Here is a 17,050-nt window from a genome sequence, read left to right as displayed (position 1 = left end):
TATCTTCATGACTGCTCTGGCTACAACCATGCATTGGATGGAGTGTTTCTTAGAAAAGGTTTCCTGGGCAGACATTCTAATAGAGATCCACTTCAGTGGAGATGCATTCAGTTTTATTTGTCTTTTTCTGCTGCTTTAAAAAAAAGTTGAGATGTAATGTACAGTAAAATGCACATCACTTAAAAGTTTAGTTTGAGGAGTTTTGACAAATGTATGCCCACATCCCAGTCAAGACATGGGACATTTCCATCACTCCAGAAAGTTTCCTCATGCCTCCTACAGTCAATCTCCACTCCTCAAAGACAACCACAGTTCCGATTTCTATCACCATAGAATAGCTTTGCTGGTTGTAGAACTTCACATACATGAAATCAAACAAATATGGTCTTTGGCCTTTTTCATTCTACATAATGTATCTCAGATTGTTGCTATATCAAAAGTCTTTTTTGTGGCAGAGATTATTTCACTATATATATATACCACGTTTGTTTATTCATTCACCTGTTGATAGACATTTGGGTTGTTTTCAGGCTTTTTGACATTATGAACATTTTAATACAAGTCTTTTTAGAGTTAGAAGGAACTGTACATTAAATGCTGAGATTACAAAAGATGACTTCAGTTTTGAATAAATTGAGTCTGTAGTACTTGTAGGACACTCAGGTAGTAGTCTGGGCTCCTCTTGGAGTACAGTCTAAGTTGCAGAAGAGAGACAGGGTCTAGCAATGTAAATTTCTGTAGTCGCCAGCCTTGATGCAGAGTTAAAGCTATGGGAAAGTCCTCAGGCAGAGGACAAGCATTAGACAAGAAAATGCCCATATATGAAACCCTGCGAATCATCAGTATTTGAGGAGCAGACTAAAAAGGAACCGTCTGTGGAGGCTAAGAGAAGCATGGCCATTTATCTTTGTGTCCCGATCATCAGGCACAGGACCCCACACACAGTCACTTCTCAATGTGCTAAATTTCACAGAAAGCGTCCAGGGTACCTGGTTCTGGATAGACCCGGTAGAAGGAGATAGACCGGGAGGGCAAATGGCATGAGGAGTCTCACAGGCCAGAGTGATTAAAGGGGTGTATCGGGGCAGGTAAACCCTACAGACTCTACCTGTGCTTATGCGGGGCTGGGGAGGACGAGTCATTACAGATGAAGAATTAAGTAAGGTCAGACCACTCAGGGCCTTAGATGGATGTCACATTGAAGAATTTAGACTCCAACAGGCCTGCCACCCTGGGAGGAGTCATCGCGGATTCTGGAGAAGGGCGTGACAGAGGAGATTTCCTTTCGGGAAGTGTAGTCTGGCAGCGGTGCCCCGGTGGTGGCGGCGGCGGTGCTGCTCTTGCTGGTGATCGTGTGGTGGTGTTAGCGGCGATAGTGCTTTCCACTGGGCTTTGGCTTGGTAGCCGCTGAAAGAGAACAACGCTGCCGCTGCTGCTGATTTCATGCCATTTCCTGACCCGGCGCTGTAACTTGGCCTCTGAGCCTTGGCCACAGAACGCAGAGGCCGTGGCATCTGGCCGCAGCTGGGCTGCAGTGCGTGCGCGCCTGGCCTGGTGGTCCGATGGGAAGCCCGGGGCGGGGCAGCCGCGGGGCGGGGGCGGGGCGTCGCGGAGATAGGCCACACCCCTGCCCGCCCGCGCAGGCGCGCTGCGGGTTGTTAGCTGTCAGAGTCAAGCGGCGGGCTGGCGGCGGGCTCCGACGTCTGCGCCAGGACCCGGCTGGCTGAGCCCGGCGCAGCAGCAGCAGCCAGGGCAGCGCGGCCCCTACTCCCTGTCAGGTCGTAGAGGCAAGCAGGGACCAGCTGGTCGCCGGCCCCTCGGGCAAGATGGGGAACCGGGAGATGGAGGAGCTGATCCCGCTGGTGAACCGTCTGCAGGACGCGTTTTCGGCGCTGGGACAGAGCTGCCTGCTGGAGCTGCCGCAGATCGCCGTGGTGGGCGGCCAGAGCGCCGGCAAGAGCTCGGTGCTCGAGAACTTCGTGGGCAGGTGAGCGCGCAGGGCGCGGAGTAAGAATGCGGCAGGGGGCGACCCCGCTGCGGGCCGTTGGAACGTGGACGGGCAGCGGGAGCCAGAGGGTGGATGGACCAGGCGCTGCGGTGGAATGGGGGGCAGAGTGGCGGTGTCCGTGGGGCGGGCGGGGTCCTCCAGCTCTGGGCATCCTCCGTCCCCTGCCACCCCCAGCTTGGTGGCCCTCCTGCCTGGCTTTCATCGTGCGATACAAAGCCATTTCCTCCCTGTCCTCCAGTCGGGGAGTCGGGGGAGGGGTCCGCCCCGGGCTCGACCCCCACCCCCTCGGTGCGCGGCAGCCCCGGGCAGCCTCCCTGCGTAGCGCGCCGAAAGCTTCCCAGTGCCCCTCTCCTGTTTTCCCAGCTCAACACCCCCCTCCTTTTCCTGTCGCCCTCCGTGAGGCTCCCTGTGAGGCTGTGGGGCTTTATCCCCCGAGCCCCCTCCCTTAGGTGGAGATGCTTTCCTTCTCGCCTGGGTTCTCGTTCCTCTCAGCTGTCTACTGTTGCCTGCCTCTAGCTGGGGAGGCGGGGTGCGAGGAGAAAGACGTCGTTTGTTGTGGTGAAGCTTTATCCAGAGACGCTTCCCCACCATTCTCCTCCCGGAGAGTCGAAGAATAAAAGGTGGTGTGTTTGCGTGTGCACCTATTCACAGCTCCAGGCAATTGTGAGAGAGCCCGAGGCACAGACTTGGCAGGGGGTGGACGTGGACTTGTGTTGTCCAGGTGCCATGTCATTCCTGCATCATCTCGGAACTGACCAGCATCTTTCTCGCACTCTCTCTGCGCCCCCTCCCCCAGCATCATCTTCCGTTCTCTAAGCTCCTATTTGTCTTGCTAGCCTTCAAGATAACATTCTGAATCTAAATTGTAGCTGTGGTTTTCCTCATGACTCTTAATACAGAAACAGCTAAGGAATTAATTTTCGAATTAGGAATCAGCATTTCTTCCACTGAGCAATTCATGAGGGATTAAGTTACCTTAATGGCCTTGCCTGAAGAGTGCAGACATTTGCTAAGACAAGCCCATTTGAAAGCATTATGAAAGCTGAAATCTGTTTCCTAGTAGTAGAAAACCAGGTAGAAATGTAAGTATCCAAGAAAAAATGCTGGCGAGATTGTACTTTATTCTTTTTATTTGGCTCATTCGTGACTTGGGATGCAGAAGGTTCCTGTTTCTGTTCCTTTTTTCTTTTTTTGTTAGTGCTTGGTGATGTGTAAAATTTAGAGCTGAATATTCCCACATTTCCTTTGGAAATGTTAGTGTTCATAAAGTACATATTCCTTTCTCTCAAATGATGTTCCATCTCTCAGATGATACTTTTTTTTCCTGTATGAACTAGAAAGATAAGAAGCCTAACAAAGTAAAATTGCTGACAATTGGCTTGTATCCTTGAGTAATTCACTTAATCACTACACCTCATTTTTATATTTTTTTCGATTAATGAGCAAAGTGAAGGTAAAGCATTTTGCCTGCGTCATCTTAGACTTCTGGTGAAGTGATGGATTTCAAACATATAACAGTTACTTTCTTTGATTTGTTGCCAATGAAATTTACGAGATATAAAGTGGCATCCAAAGAGTGAGTTTTGGTAACATATTTTTGGCTTTCCAAATGCCAGGGCATTTTTGTCATGACACCTTAAGAGTTATTTAACTATTTTTGTTTTTTAAACAAATACTTAAAGATTAAAACTGTAAGTATTTCAAATGAAATTACCATATTTTTATGCATCTCCCATATATTTACTTGGATGAGCCTATATTGTATGTAAGTGCATTGTTTGTGGTCAGAGCTTTTGAACTTAATGTCAGTTGTATGCACATACCACAATTCTACTTTCTAGGTTTTGAAATTCTAACATTCTTCCTAATGTTATAATAAAATTGTACACATTTCCCCACACTAGCTATGTTCTTTTGAAATAATTTGAAAAAAGAAATGTAGAAGAGTAAAATATTTAAGCTTGAATATTTTTCAAGATGGAATAAAAAATAGTGACAAGTATAAAAATCAGAGCACTTACCAGAATGCATTAGTAATTTGTTGTACTTTAAAAAGTTTTACCACTAATTAACTGTTAGAACGTCAAATCAAAGAAAAGGATGACCATAGAGGAAAAAGGTCATTTAATTCAAATGTAAAGTCTTAATTATATGTAGAGATAACACCTGCCTAGCAGAACTTACATATTAAGGAGAAAATTTAATTAGGAAGGTCATTTGACTTTAATAAAGATTTCGGTCATTGAATTATTGAGGAATCTAATTTCTAATTATAAACCAACCTTAGGGAAAATGGAGTTTTCTATTTTGATAAGATATTCAGCCTAGGTGGAAAAAATTGTATCCATTTTCTACTGTAACATCTTAGCATTTTCTTGTCATTATCCAGGAATTTTGCAATAAAAATAGTTTCTTTCCTAAGGATGCAACTTTCCTCTTTTACACGAAACAGTTTTCATTTTAAGACTTGATCTAATGTGCAGTTATTGAATGCAGCCATAAAAACCAAGGGTCATCACTTGTGTAAATTCATTGTGTTTGCTCTTGACTCAAGCTTCTTCTCTACAAAATAATGATGCATTTTCTCAACAATCCTCATTTAGTGGATTAACCGTATCTTCTCTCAGATAGTTTATTTATATTGAGTTTTTTTGGACACCAATGAATGAATTCGGATGTGAATATGTTTACTTCATTTAGCGGTTGCTGTAAAAGCTGATTTTTGGGTGACAGGTTTGAGATTGTTATGAATAAAATGAGTCATGAATGAACCACTTGTTTGTGATTTTCTTGCTGAAGTGATGAACTTGCATATTAATGTGATATAGCATGAGTAACCAGATTGTTCTTTTGGTGGTGCAGGATGAGATATATGCTGGCAATGAGAGGCAGCTTAAGATCTAATGAATAGAATTTGAGACCTATAATCTGAACATAGGGGTTTACTAGCTGGCTTGGGTCTGCCTATTGGTCTGATTTGTATACAGAAGAATTGAATTTATTCAACTATTTTCATTATACATACACATATATTTATAGTGCAGTGGTGATGATAATAATGGTTAACATTTATAGAGTGCTTGTTATGTGTAGGTACTATTCTGGGTGCTTTTATATGAATAATCTCATTTAGTCCTCATACAACCCCAAAGAGGTAGGTACTCTTATGATTTCCATTTTACAGAAGAGGAAATTAAGATTTAGAGAGTTTGAGTAACTCACTCAAGGATAATTTAATTTAATATAAAAACAGTGGAGCTAAGATTCAACTAGAGGTGTTGATGACCATAACCCCTTCTCTAGAACCTCTGTGCCATATTGCATCCTCCATATTGAGGTTTACCATTTCCTCTGATAAATACTTTTAACTTCTGTCTTGCTCCCTATATAAATGCTACCTATATTAATAAGAAGCTGGCCAGGCACAGTACTCATGCTTATAACCCCAGTATTTGGGGAGGCCAAGGCGGGAGGATTGCTTGAGCCCAGGAGTTTGAGACCAGTCTGGGCAACATAGTGAGATCTTGTCTCTACAGAAAAACCAAAAAATAATTAGCCAGGTATGGTGGAGCATGCCTGTAGTGCCAACTACTTGGGAGGCTGAGGTAGGAGGATCACTTGAGTCCAGGAGGTCAAGGCTGTAAGTAAGACATGATTGTGCCACTGCACTCCGGCATGGCTGATAGAGCAAGACTCTGTCTCAAATAATAATAATAAACAAGAAGCTACTATGTTAATGATTTTATTAATATTTACATATGTTTACCTTGCCTCATTTCACAGAAGATTTGAGGTGACCCCTTAGGCAGAAGCAACATTTATTAAAAGATAAGTATTTTTCTTTGCTATATTAGACATTCTTGAAGAGAGTTTTAAAATGTAATTGGATTGTTTATTTAAGTATGTTTTTAGAGTGCATATAACTCATTTATAGAGGTGTTAAGTGAAAACTGTACTAGTTGCTAATACGCAGATGTTTTAAAATGACACGCTTGTTAGAAATATTAGTTTTTCAATGCTAATTATATAGGCAGAAGAGTCTACATTATTTTATTCTAGTCTGAGTGGTAAATAGACTCTCGATTCTGCACAAATAGAAAAAGTTTTGTGATTAATGGGGATGAAATAAAATATTTTAAAAAAGTGATTATGCTGATATTTTTCAAGAAATTGCTTCTAAGTATTATAGTTATTAGATAAATGGTGCTTACAATTAAAATGTCATAATTATTGAGAACCATACTTCATAGTTCCCAAGGTCTATAAATAAAGTGTCAAAACATGAACTTTTTCTTCATGCAACAATGAATTGGTAGAACTTGAAATCACAAAAATATTTTTGCTGAATTAACATTATATAATATACTTTTAGGTTATCACAAATTCACAGTTGGTGGTACTTAATTACTACCATCAAATGAATTCCTTTTTTATTAATAATGTCTGAGAAGCAATATAACTAAGATAACTAGACTGGATAGGATATCTCTGTTTTGGAATTTACTTATGATTAACAGTTATCCAAAAATGCACTTGATTTAACTTCTTTAAGAATGAAGTTGGGCAGTCACCCAGAACCTTGGAGGAATGGAAACTTAATGTTTAGCTGGATTAGAGTGTAGGCTATTGGGTTCTCTATCAATGGAGTATACATTTAGAGTGTTAGGTATTCTTCTTAGGTAGTACCTTTTGCTACGGCTAGTAAGTTAAATTATGAAGTTTTATTTATTATTGTCATTTATTTTAGAGGGACTTCAAGTATCTAGAAAGAAATAGATTATTTTTTTCCTCTGCTACCAGAGCCAATTCAAGAGAGTCCCAAGCTCATATGCTATATAGAACGATCCAATTTAATTTTCTGTATGGCCAAAGTTTTGCAATTTATCCTAGTCCAAGTTTGCATTGCAATTTCTCACACTCTCTGCATTGATTTAAAAATTCTTATGGATTATGTTATACTAAATACATTTTATAAAGTAGACGGAAAAAAGGGGCCAACATTTGCTTAGCCATTATGGGGTAGCAGACATGGATTTTGCTAGATACTTTTCATACCTTCTATTCCTTACCTGTTTCCATATCCCCATGTCAATAGGGGAGAAAATTCAGGGTTGGAGAGACAAGTCATTCACCCAGGATCGTATAGCTAGCAAGCAGCCAAGCTGAGATTCAGTATGACTCCTCCTGGAACTCTTGAGAAATATGGACACATAAAACCAATGAACATGCATTTATTGAATTCTAAGTATACTGGGTAAGAATATACAAGAAAATATGAATACATAGAAGCTTATGTATGTATAAAAAGAGAACTGACAGGATAAAGTATGAGACAACCTTCAAATGCACATGTAAAATGAAGGTAGTCAGATATAATGCAAACTAATCAGGATAAAACATTATAGTATGTCAATTTATTTTTACAAAAATCCCTGAAAAACTACAGTTCTGAAATTGAACTGAATATAAGTGGAAAGTAGACAATATATGCGTTTCCAGTGTCATCTGGCAGCCCATATCATTTTAGCTCAAGCCTGCATGTACTGACGTATCTATGTCAAAGCAGGAAGGTGGTGATCTGTGTCTCAGTTTCTGAGTTGACAACAAGGCATTGAATTTAGACTGTGACTTTATCACAAAGAGATACTGTATATTGGAGAGGGCCCTAGAGAAGAGCAGCAAGGAAAAAAAAAGAGATTGGAGAGATTAAAAATATAACTGGATGCAGTGAAGGTTAATTGAGAGTGGGATGGATCAGATCAACTATTTTATAAGGACTTCCAAGGCACTAATACTTAAGGGAGGTGAATTCTATTTTCCTTTTAAAGAATAAATCATTTAGTTAAAGGAGTAGAATAAGTCAAAGACACAAATGTCAGGGAAAATATCCTAAAGGCAAACCTGAAAATGGAATGAATTGTTTAGAATGGGAGGAGGGTAAAGGAGTTGACACTAAATGATTTGCATTTCATGAATTAAAAATCATTTCCAACAAATTAGAGGGTTCATTAATACCATATTAATTACTCTTTCTCTCTCTCTCTGTGTGTGTGTGTGTGTGTGTGTGTGTGTGTGTGTGTGTGTGTGTGTGTGATCATAGGTAGCTTAGCTTTTCTTCCTTTAATAGTAGCAAGACTGGCATTTGATGACATTATTATAAGAAGCTTTCCTCTGGCTTGATTTTCTCTAACTTCCTGGAGCACAGTAGGATACAGAGAAACCAGAGATTTGCCCAAGGTCAGAAGAAATCAGAGCTAGGTTTGGAACTTAATGTTAGGAACTGGGAGGCCTGTGCCAGTTCATCATCTTCTCTTCCTCCTGTTATTGTTTTAGAGCACCTCCCTCCAACCCTCACCCTGCCTCCTCCTTTTCCCATCCCTTTGCATTGGGCCAGCCTTTTTCTCTTCCGTGATACTGTCCTTCATTACTCTTCTTGATAGTTGACCAGCAGTGACATTGCATTTTATTACCTTTTTTTTCCCATACAGAATAGTGGAGACAGGGAGCAGAATTTTTCTCAGACTTAGGCAAGTTAATTTGACTGAAATAGTATACTCGTGAGTAAAGCGTGACTTTTAGGGAACAGATGGGCCCAGGAAAAGACTAAATAAGATATTGGATGTTTTTACACATTATTAATATTTGTCCACCAGGTGGGCATTAGCTAGAAAGATATGCCTGAGATGGTCATCGATAGGCCTTGCTTAAACCAACACGAGCTTCTGAAAAGTTGTATGTAAATAAATAATCTAAATGGAAATGTTATTATTTAAACAAGTGGGTGAACTTTTAGGTAAAATAAAGATGTATTTGTGTAGCAAATCTGCATCCTTCAGTTTGCCTGTTTTCTATTCTTTTTGTGTGTGTGTTTGCATTCTTAGAGTGCATTGAGTGACATTGAGGTCCATTAATGTTATAGAGATTATTTTAACAATTTTTCAACAAGCATTAATATTGCATTGTCTTTAGTGTTAATTGATAACAAAAACAGAGCAGTTGTTGAGGAAAATGATGATACATTTAATTCCGGAATTATATGAATGATACAGGATTGCTTTAGATCTTGTTTTTCTCTAATATCCCTGCTGCAAGTCCTCTATTTCCAAGGGTTTAAAATGTACCTCAGTGCTCCTTTGTGACAGTGTGTCATTTTTATTTCCCACTGCTTCAAGGTCATGATATACCCACGAATAGCATATATATACATGATAGCAGTAGCTAGGTATCCTGAAGGACCTCATTGTTTATCCTTCCAGTGGCTTGGAATTGAAAGACTAATCTATTTGATAAGTAATTTGATAGGTGACTAAACTTGTTTATGGTGCTTATTTTTTTAGATTTCCCAAAAGTGAGTATTTGAAGAGGAGTCATCACAGCGTGGTGATGGAGTGCAGGCTTTGCTGGCAGCTCTTGAGTCCTGCCTCTGACTCTCGCTGGTAGCATGGCTCCTCATTACGGAATCTAGCCTCACTTGGCCTCAGTTTCTTCATCTGCAAAATAGGGATTGCAGACTTCACCTTTTAATCTGTGTGTGAGTTCTGAGTAAGATGGTATCAAGTGCCTGGTCCATAGTATGCATTCAATAACTGATTGCTCTTAATTTAAATCTTTTATTTAGACTGAACATTTTTTGAGTGTTTTAAAAACAAAAGTAAGTTGAGGCAGACGGTAATGCGTATTTGCAAATTCTTTTTGTGAATGTTGGAAAATTACAGTTGCATCAAAATACTTACTTGTAGATAAGGCTAATAGAATATATTTGAGCCTTCTTTAAAGAAAGCATTGCCCACATTCGTTAAATGCATTATCACAGTGTGTTCTTTTTTTTTAAACCAATATATACAAAGTGAACCCAGTTTGTATACTCTTCCCTTCCAAGAGTTCCAAAGCAGTTTTTATCATTTCATTAATCCTTCGAATTTCTGTGAGAAGATAGCAAAAGCATGTTTTGTTTACTTTAATTTAGAAATAAAAAAAGATTAAGCTGGAAAAAAGTTGGGTGACATACTGGGGTCACATGGTGAGTACTAGAAATTAATGAACAAAATAGACTTAATAACAGATAATAGAATTAAAATGAATTTTTCTGACATTAGTTTTAGTTTTCTCCTAGAGAATAGATTTTAAGGAAGATATTTGATTCTGTGATATAAAGTAAACCATTCTTAGCATATTCCTTTTCTTTCGGAAATGTTAGATGAAATTACAGGCAAAGATGGCATAGAAGGGGGAAAAACAATTGAGGAAGTCTAGTTGGCGAAGCAGGACTACTTAACAAGAGTATGGTCTGAGCCCAAGGAAACCATCTACAACCAAGGGTTCAGGAGGTAAGGTGTAATTAGATCTTAAAAGAAGTACCAACATTTTTGTAGTAGATGTTGAAATAATACCAAATCACTCTTTTTTCCAGTGGAAAGATTCATATTCTGATTTGATTGACATTCCCATAACTTGTTAACCATCAGTTTTAGCTCTGAGCTAGTCAGCTGGTTCTGTTTGGAATTACATTATTTTTAAGTTACTAGATATACCTCAGAAGCTTTGAAAAGAATAGCTTTGGGTTTCTTATCTAATGGAGGTTTAGAACCCTGTATATGTGTGTCTGTTTATGTTTTCTGGTTAATAAAACTGAGACCCATTCTCTTCATATTTTGAAAAGGGGGCAAAGGCTTGCAATTATTTTTATAGATCCTAGCATTCATGGTTCTGAGTCCTACTACCAGGACAGCAACAATTGTGTGGTGAGATTTCTGCATTCTCATCTAAATACCAATAGAACAACCTGCATACTGAAGTCCTTGTAAATTCAACTTAAGAAATTTTAGCCTGTTTATTTAATCCTAAAAACATATCATGTAAAATGTGTATGTGTGGGTACTTGATTTGAATTATGTACTTTGAAAGTTACATATTCTCTTAGGGCTTTGTTTTTTTTTTTTTTTTCCTCAGAGTCAATTAAAAAGGGAAGTGGCAGAAGGATCATGAGTTCCTTGCTTGCAGAGTAAGTGGGGAGATGAGAAGGAGGAAGCAATGCTTTTGTGAGTGTCCACCAGATTGTAGGGACATATGAAGAGAAAAGACCGGTAAGGTTCAACCACTGTGAGAATTAGGAGTATTTGTGAATGAGTTAGTCTGGGGTGGCTTTGGTTCTCCCCTGCTCCCTGTGGCAGGTGGTCCCTGCATATTTGTTCAAAGTGTGCCACAGGTAAGCAAGGTAGCATGCCAAGAACAATGAGAGCTGGGTTTAGTCTGGCCTCTGCTGTCATCTGCTGGTCTTCTCAGCTCTATCTGTCCGATTTAGAGGACCCTCCTTGGTGGCCCTTGTTAATATTTCACTGCACAGGAATCTACTGAACAGTTGGTTGCCTCCTCTGTCTGCTCAACTATTTGCAGCTTCCATGAAGCCAGGAGCTGTGTCTCCTTTATCATTTTCCATAGTGCAGTGCTGGCATATGGCAGGAGCTAACTGAATGAATCAGCTACTTGACTCTGTACAAGCCATTTATCTAAGCTGAAACATACCTTTGTCATCAATAAATTGGTCGAGAATAGTTGAGTGGGCTTGGATTAGAACGGTGGTTGTTTTTTGAGACAGAGTCTCGCTCTGTCGTCCAGGCTGAAGTGCAGTGAGCGGGATGATCTCAGCTCACTGCAACCTCTGCCTCCCAGGTGCAAGCAATTCTCATGCCTCAGCCACCTGAGTAGCTGGGACTACAGGAGTGCGCCACCAACACCTGGCTAATTTTCATATTTTTAGTAGAGACGGGGTTTCGCTATGTTGGCCAGGCTGGCCTTGAACTCCTGACCTCAGGTGATCCGCCCGCCTCGGCCTCCCAAAATGCTGGGATTATAAGCGTGAGCCACTGCACCCGACCTGAACAGTGCTTTTTAAACTGTAGATTGTGACCTAATAGTGGGCCATGATATCAGTTTAGTAGATTGTGTGTGACAGTGTTAAACGAAGTATCAGACTACATCCAAGGTAGTTATAAGTAACACTTTGTGAAAGTTTTGTATTAGTTGCATATTTGTATATGCATACTAGGCTGCAATGTAAAATGTATTTCTTACTATGGGTTATCCTCAAAATTGCTGAATGCCTCTGATCTAGATTAAATCTAATATTACTTCTAGTCATTTATTTGGTTATTCTCTATTTAAATGGCAGGACATATCTTTTTATTAGAGAAGACACAATTCACACTATACCATTACTATTCCACTAGGATGAATTAAAATGGAAATAACTTTATTAATTTAAAAAAGCTGTCTTTTAATTGAAAAAGTGATATGTACATGTAATACAAATTCAGACATTCCAAAATACATTATATTTATACCACATAAATGCCTTTCCCCTATTGAGGTTTCTTAGTAAGATATTTCATTTACCTGCCTATCTTCCAGATTACTTCTGAATTTATATTTTCTTTATATGAAATTTATTTGAGTTTTGAGGACAGAGAGAATTTAATAAACTTGTTTGTAGGTAGATGATACAACCAGTTAAGAAAGGACATGTTTGAAAATTCTTTTAGCAGATGGATTTGTCCATTTACTGAGTCATTTACAAAGAATCATATGTTGAGAGTCCCCAGTATGCCAGGAGTTGTGCGAGGCTCTGGTATGCAACAGCTCCTTCAAAGAGCTTGGTGATCCAGTGGGTACAGGATTGCTATGCACTGCACTGTCAGGATACCCAGGCTAACAATTCTTATGAGAGCCATTTGTCAGAAAATAGTTGGTGAGTTCATGATACTGTCTCTAAATATTTGAGGAGCTGTTAATTGGAAAAGGATTAGACTGACTCAGTTATCTCCCCAGAAGACATAATTAGAACAAATGGGTGAATGTTACAGGCAGATAGATTTAAACTTAACGTAGAGGAGACTGTTCAATAGAACACTTTAAAAAATGGAATGGATTGCCTGTGAAACAGTAAGTATTCCATCCCCATAAGTGTAGAGACTGGCGATTGATGACTTGCTGGCTGCTTGGCATGGTGTAGTCAGGAGAGGGGTTGAACAAAAGGACTTTGAAGGTTTTTTGTTTGTTTGTTTGTTTGTTTGTTTGTTTTAAACAGTCTACGATTTGGCTTGATGGATGTCAGAGAGAAACCTGGCTTTAAAAAAATGTGTGTTTTCTGTAGGTTATCTGTAGGTAGATAAGAAATGACAGACTTATAAAAGAGTTAAGACCTCTCTGGGTCTAGCCCTTCAAAAAATCATTATGCCTGTCATTGTATGGATGTAAAGAAGCTGGACTCTCTCCTGGAATGGCTAATTCCATGAAGCAGCTGTGGTTAAGGGTGTTTTAGAGGTAAACTGTATTTATTCTTTTTTTTTTTTTGAGACAGGCTCTAGCTCTGTCACCCAGGCTGGAGGGCAGTGGCATGAAAACTGCTCACTGCAGCCTTGATCTCCCTGGCTGATGAGATCCTCCCACCTCAGCCTTCCGAGTAGCTGAGACCACAAGTCCGCACCACCATGCTCAGCTAATTTTTAAATTATTTTTTGTAGACACAGGGTCTCCCTATGTTGTCCAGGCTGGTCTTGAACTCCTGGGCTCAAGTAATTCTCCTGCCTTGGCCTCCCAAAGTGATGGCATTACAGGCATGAACCACTGTGCCTGGTCTGTATTTATTTATTTTTTAAAAAGCTTAATTTTAAAATCTGCTTTTCTAATTGACCCAATTTCTTTCAGTGGTGTACTAGTCTAGAAACTTAAAAAATAAACGTAGTTCAGTTTCCTTTTTTTATTTTTAAAATCTTCCTATATCTAACACATCTTGTAATTTCTTTATTCAAAACATCTTTTTGGTCAGCCTTTTCCTCTTTATTCTCATTCTGACCATCAGAGTCTCAGCTGTCCTCCTTTCGCATGTGGGATAACTCTGACAGCATCCTGCCCTCTCACTCTCTCCATTTCTTATTCATCTATTCCATGTAAATATTGCTGCTCTCAGGTTAATCTTCCAAAACACAAGTTTAATATCTCTGTCCTCAGTAACCTGCAGTCCCCTCCCTCCCCTTTAAAAATCTCTACTTGGTTTTCAAAACTTTCTGCCCATTCAGCTTTTGTTTTCCACTCCTCCCAGAGGTTTTCACCTCATTCTTTTCATCTTTTCTGTATATGCAGTGGCAATTTCTGATGACTTAAGAACATGTATAGCTTGAGGAGAGCATATTTTATGACCAAAAGGGGTTCAAACAATCAACCTATACTTGAGTTCCTACTTTGTGAAAGACACTGTTTTGGGATGGAAAAAAAAAAATTTACCCTTAACAGAATCTTGTGTAGACTAGCATAGAGTGTAGTCAGAACTTACAGAGTGTTGAGGTAAAGAACATGTGTTCTGTGGAGCCTGACTCCCTGGGTTCACATCCTAGTTCTGCCACTTAATAGTTCTGTGATCTAAGGCAATCACTTAACCTGCCTGTGCCTCAGCTTCCTCATTGGTACAATGGGACAATAGTAGTACCCTCCTCATGTGGTGGTTGTAAAAATTAAATTAATACATGTAAAACACTTAGGAGAGTGTCTGTCACATGGTAACAGAGTTACCTGTTTATGATTATTATTACTGGGGATGGAAGTTTAGACAGAATTTGGGTGCCTTTAGAGGTGCAGAGTGTTCTGGATGATCAAAGGAAAAGAGCAATTTTTCCTTTTTTTTTTGAGACAGAGTCTCGCTCTTGTCGCCCAGGCTGGAGTGCAGTGGCGGGATCTCGGCTCAATCTATCAAATTATTACTATTTAATGCCCATTTAAAATCCTACTGGTTTACATGAAATCTTTCTTGGACTCTCCAAAGAAAAATTGAAAGACCTCTGCCTCCCAGATTCAAGCGATTCTCCTGCCTCAGCCTCCTGAATAGCTGGGATTACAGGCCCCCGCCAGCATGCCAGGCTAATTTTTTTTTTTTTTTTTTTATGGAGACGGGGTTTCACCAGGCTGGTCTCAAACTCCTGACCTCAGGTGATTTGCCAGCCTCCACCTCCCAAAGTGCTGGGATTATAGGTGTGAGCCACTGTGCCTGGCCCAATTTTTCCTTTTTTAGAAATTATTATTTTAGGTTCAGGGGCACATGTGCAAGTTTGTTTTATAGGTAAACTTGTGTCATGGGGGCTCGTTGTACAGATTATTTCTTCACCCAGGTACTAAATCGAGTACCTAATAGTTATTTTTTCTGATACTCTCCCTTCTCCCACCCTTCACCCTCAAGGAGGCCACAGTGTCTATTGTTTCCTTTGTGTTTATGAATTCTCATCATTTAGCTCCCACTAATGAGTAAGAACAGGCAACATTTGGTTGTCTGTTCCTGTGTTAGTTTGCTAAACTTAATGGTCTCCAGCTCTGTCTGTGTTCCTGCAAAGAACATGATCTCATTCCTTTAAGGCTGCATAGTATTCCATGGTATATATGTACCACATTTTCTTTATCCAATCTGTCACTGATGGGCATTTAGGTTGATTCCATGTCTTTGCTATTGTGAATAGTGCTGCAGTGAACATTCACATGCATGTGTCTTTATGGTAGAATGAGTTATGTTTCTCTGGGTATATACCCAGTAATGGGATTGTTGGATTGAATGGTACTTCTCCTTTTAGTTCTTTGAGGAATCACCATACTCCTTTCCGCAATGGTTGAACTAATTTACACTCTCACCAACAGTGTATAAGTGTTACCATTTCTCCATATCTTTGTCAGCATCTGTTGTTTTTTGACTTTTATATAATAGCCATGCTGACTGGTGTGAGATGGTATCTTCATTGTGGTTTTGATTTGCATTTTTCTGATGATTAGTGATGTTGAGCTTTTTTTTTTTTTTCTTCTCATATCCCTGTTGGCCATCTGTATGTCTTCTTTTGAAAAATGCCTGTTCATGTCCTTTGCCCACTTTTTTCTTGTAAATTTGTTTAAGTTACTTACAGATGCTGGATATTAGACCTTTGTCAGATGCATAGTTGGCAAAAATTTTCTCCCATTCTGTAGGTTGTCTGTTTACTCTATTGATAGTTTCTTTTGCAGAAGCTCTTAAGTTTAATTAGAATCCCTCTTGTCAATTTTTGCTTTTGTTGTTATTGCTTTTGGTGTCTTTGTTATGAAATCTGCCCATTCCTACGTCTCAGATGGTATTGCCTAAGTTGTCTTCCAGGGTTTTTATAATTTTGAGTTTTACATTTAAGTCCGTAATCTATCTTGAGTTGATTTTTATATATGGTGTAAGGAAGGGGTCCAGCTTCAATCTTCTGCATATGGCTAGCCGGTTATCCCAGCACTATTTATTGAATAGGTAGTCCTTTCCCCATTGCTTGTTTTTGTCAGCTTTGTTGAAGATCAGATAGTCGTAGGTGTGTGGCCTTATTTCTGGGCTCTCTATTCTGTATTCTGTCCCATCAGTCTATGTGTTTGTTTTTGTACCAGTACCATGCTGTTTTGGTTACTGTAGCCCTGTAGTATAGTTTGAAGTCAGGTAGTATAATTACTTTAGCTGTGTTCTTTTTGCTTAGCATTGCCTTGGCTACTTGGCTGTTTTTTGGTTCATTTGAATTTTAAAATAGTTTTTTTCTAGTTCTGTGAGGAATGACATTGGTAGTTTGATAGGAATAATATTGAATCTATAAATTGCTTTGGGCAGTATGGCCATTTTAAATGATATTGATTCTTCCTATCCGTGAGCATGGGATGTTTTTCCATTTGTTTGTGTCATCTCTGATTTCTTTGAGCAGTATTTTGTAGTTCTCATTGTAGAGATCTTCCACCTCCCTGGTTAGCTGTATTCCTAGGTATTTTATTCTTTTTGTGGCAATTGTGAATGAGATTGTGTTCCTGATTTGGCTCTCAGCTTGGGTGTTGTTGGTATATAGAAATGATAGTGATTTTTGTACATGGATTTTTCTATCCTGAAACCTTGATGAAGTTGTTTATCAGCTGGATGACACTATGGGGTTTTCTAGATATCAAATCATGTCATCTCTGCAAACAGGGATAGTTTGACTTCCTTTCTTTCTATTCGGATGCCATTTATTTCTTTCTCTT

General features: G+C 39.5%; 1 protein-coding gene across 12 annotated transcripts in view; it reads left to right on the top strand.

The window, feature by feature from the left end:
* The first annotated feature begins 1,634 nt into the window (after window positions 1–1,634).
* Window positions 1,635–17,050, top strand: part of DNM3 (dynamin 3) — a 576,940-nt gene continuing 561,524 nt past the window's right edge. For 6 of the 12 annotated variants that reach the window (XM_031012314.3, XM_019026686.4, XM_019026673.4 and 3 more), the window contains exon 1: window positions 1,647–1,987. In XM_031012314.3, coding sequence (XP_030868174.1) covers window positions 1,827–1,987 — 161 coding nt within the window. In that variant the 5' untranslated portion in view covers window positions 1,647–1,826. Of the gene's footprint in view, window positions 1,988–5,726; window positions 7,263–10,108; window positions 10,336–10,957; window positions 11,092–17,050 lie in introns of those variants that run through there. The other 6 variants (XM_063710829.1, XM_063710835.1, XM_063710833.1 and 3 more) reach the window with 6 other exon arrangements.

This window comes from Gorilla gorilla, chromosome 1 (genome assembly GCF_029281585.2).
Source record: "Gorilla gorilla gorilla isolate KB3781 chromosome 1, NHGRI_mGorGor1-v2.1_pri, whole genome shotgun sequence".
In the NCBI taxonomy this organism is placed as follows: Eukaryota; Metazoa; Chordata; class Mammalia; order Primates; family Hominidae; genus Gorilla; species Gorilla gorilla.
This window is presented reverse-complemented; position numbering and strand designations above follow the sequence as displayed.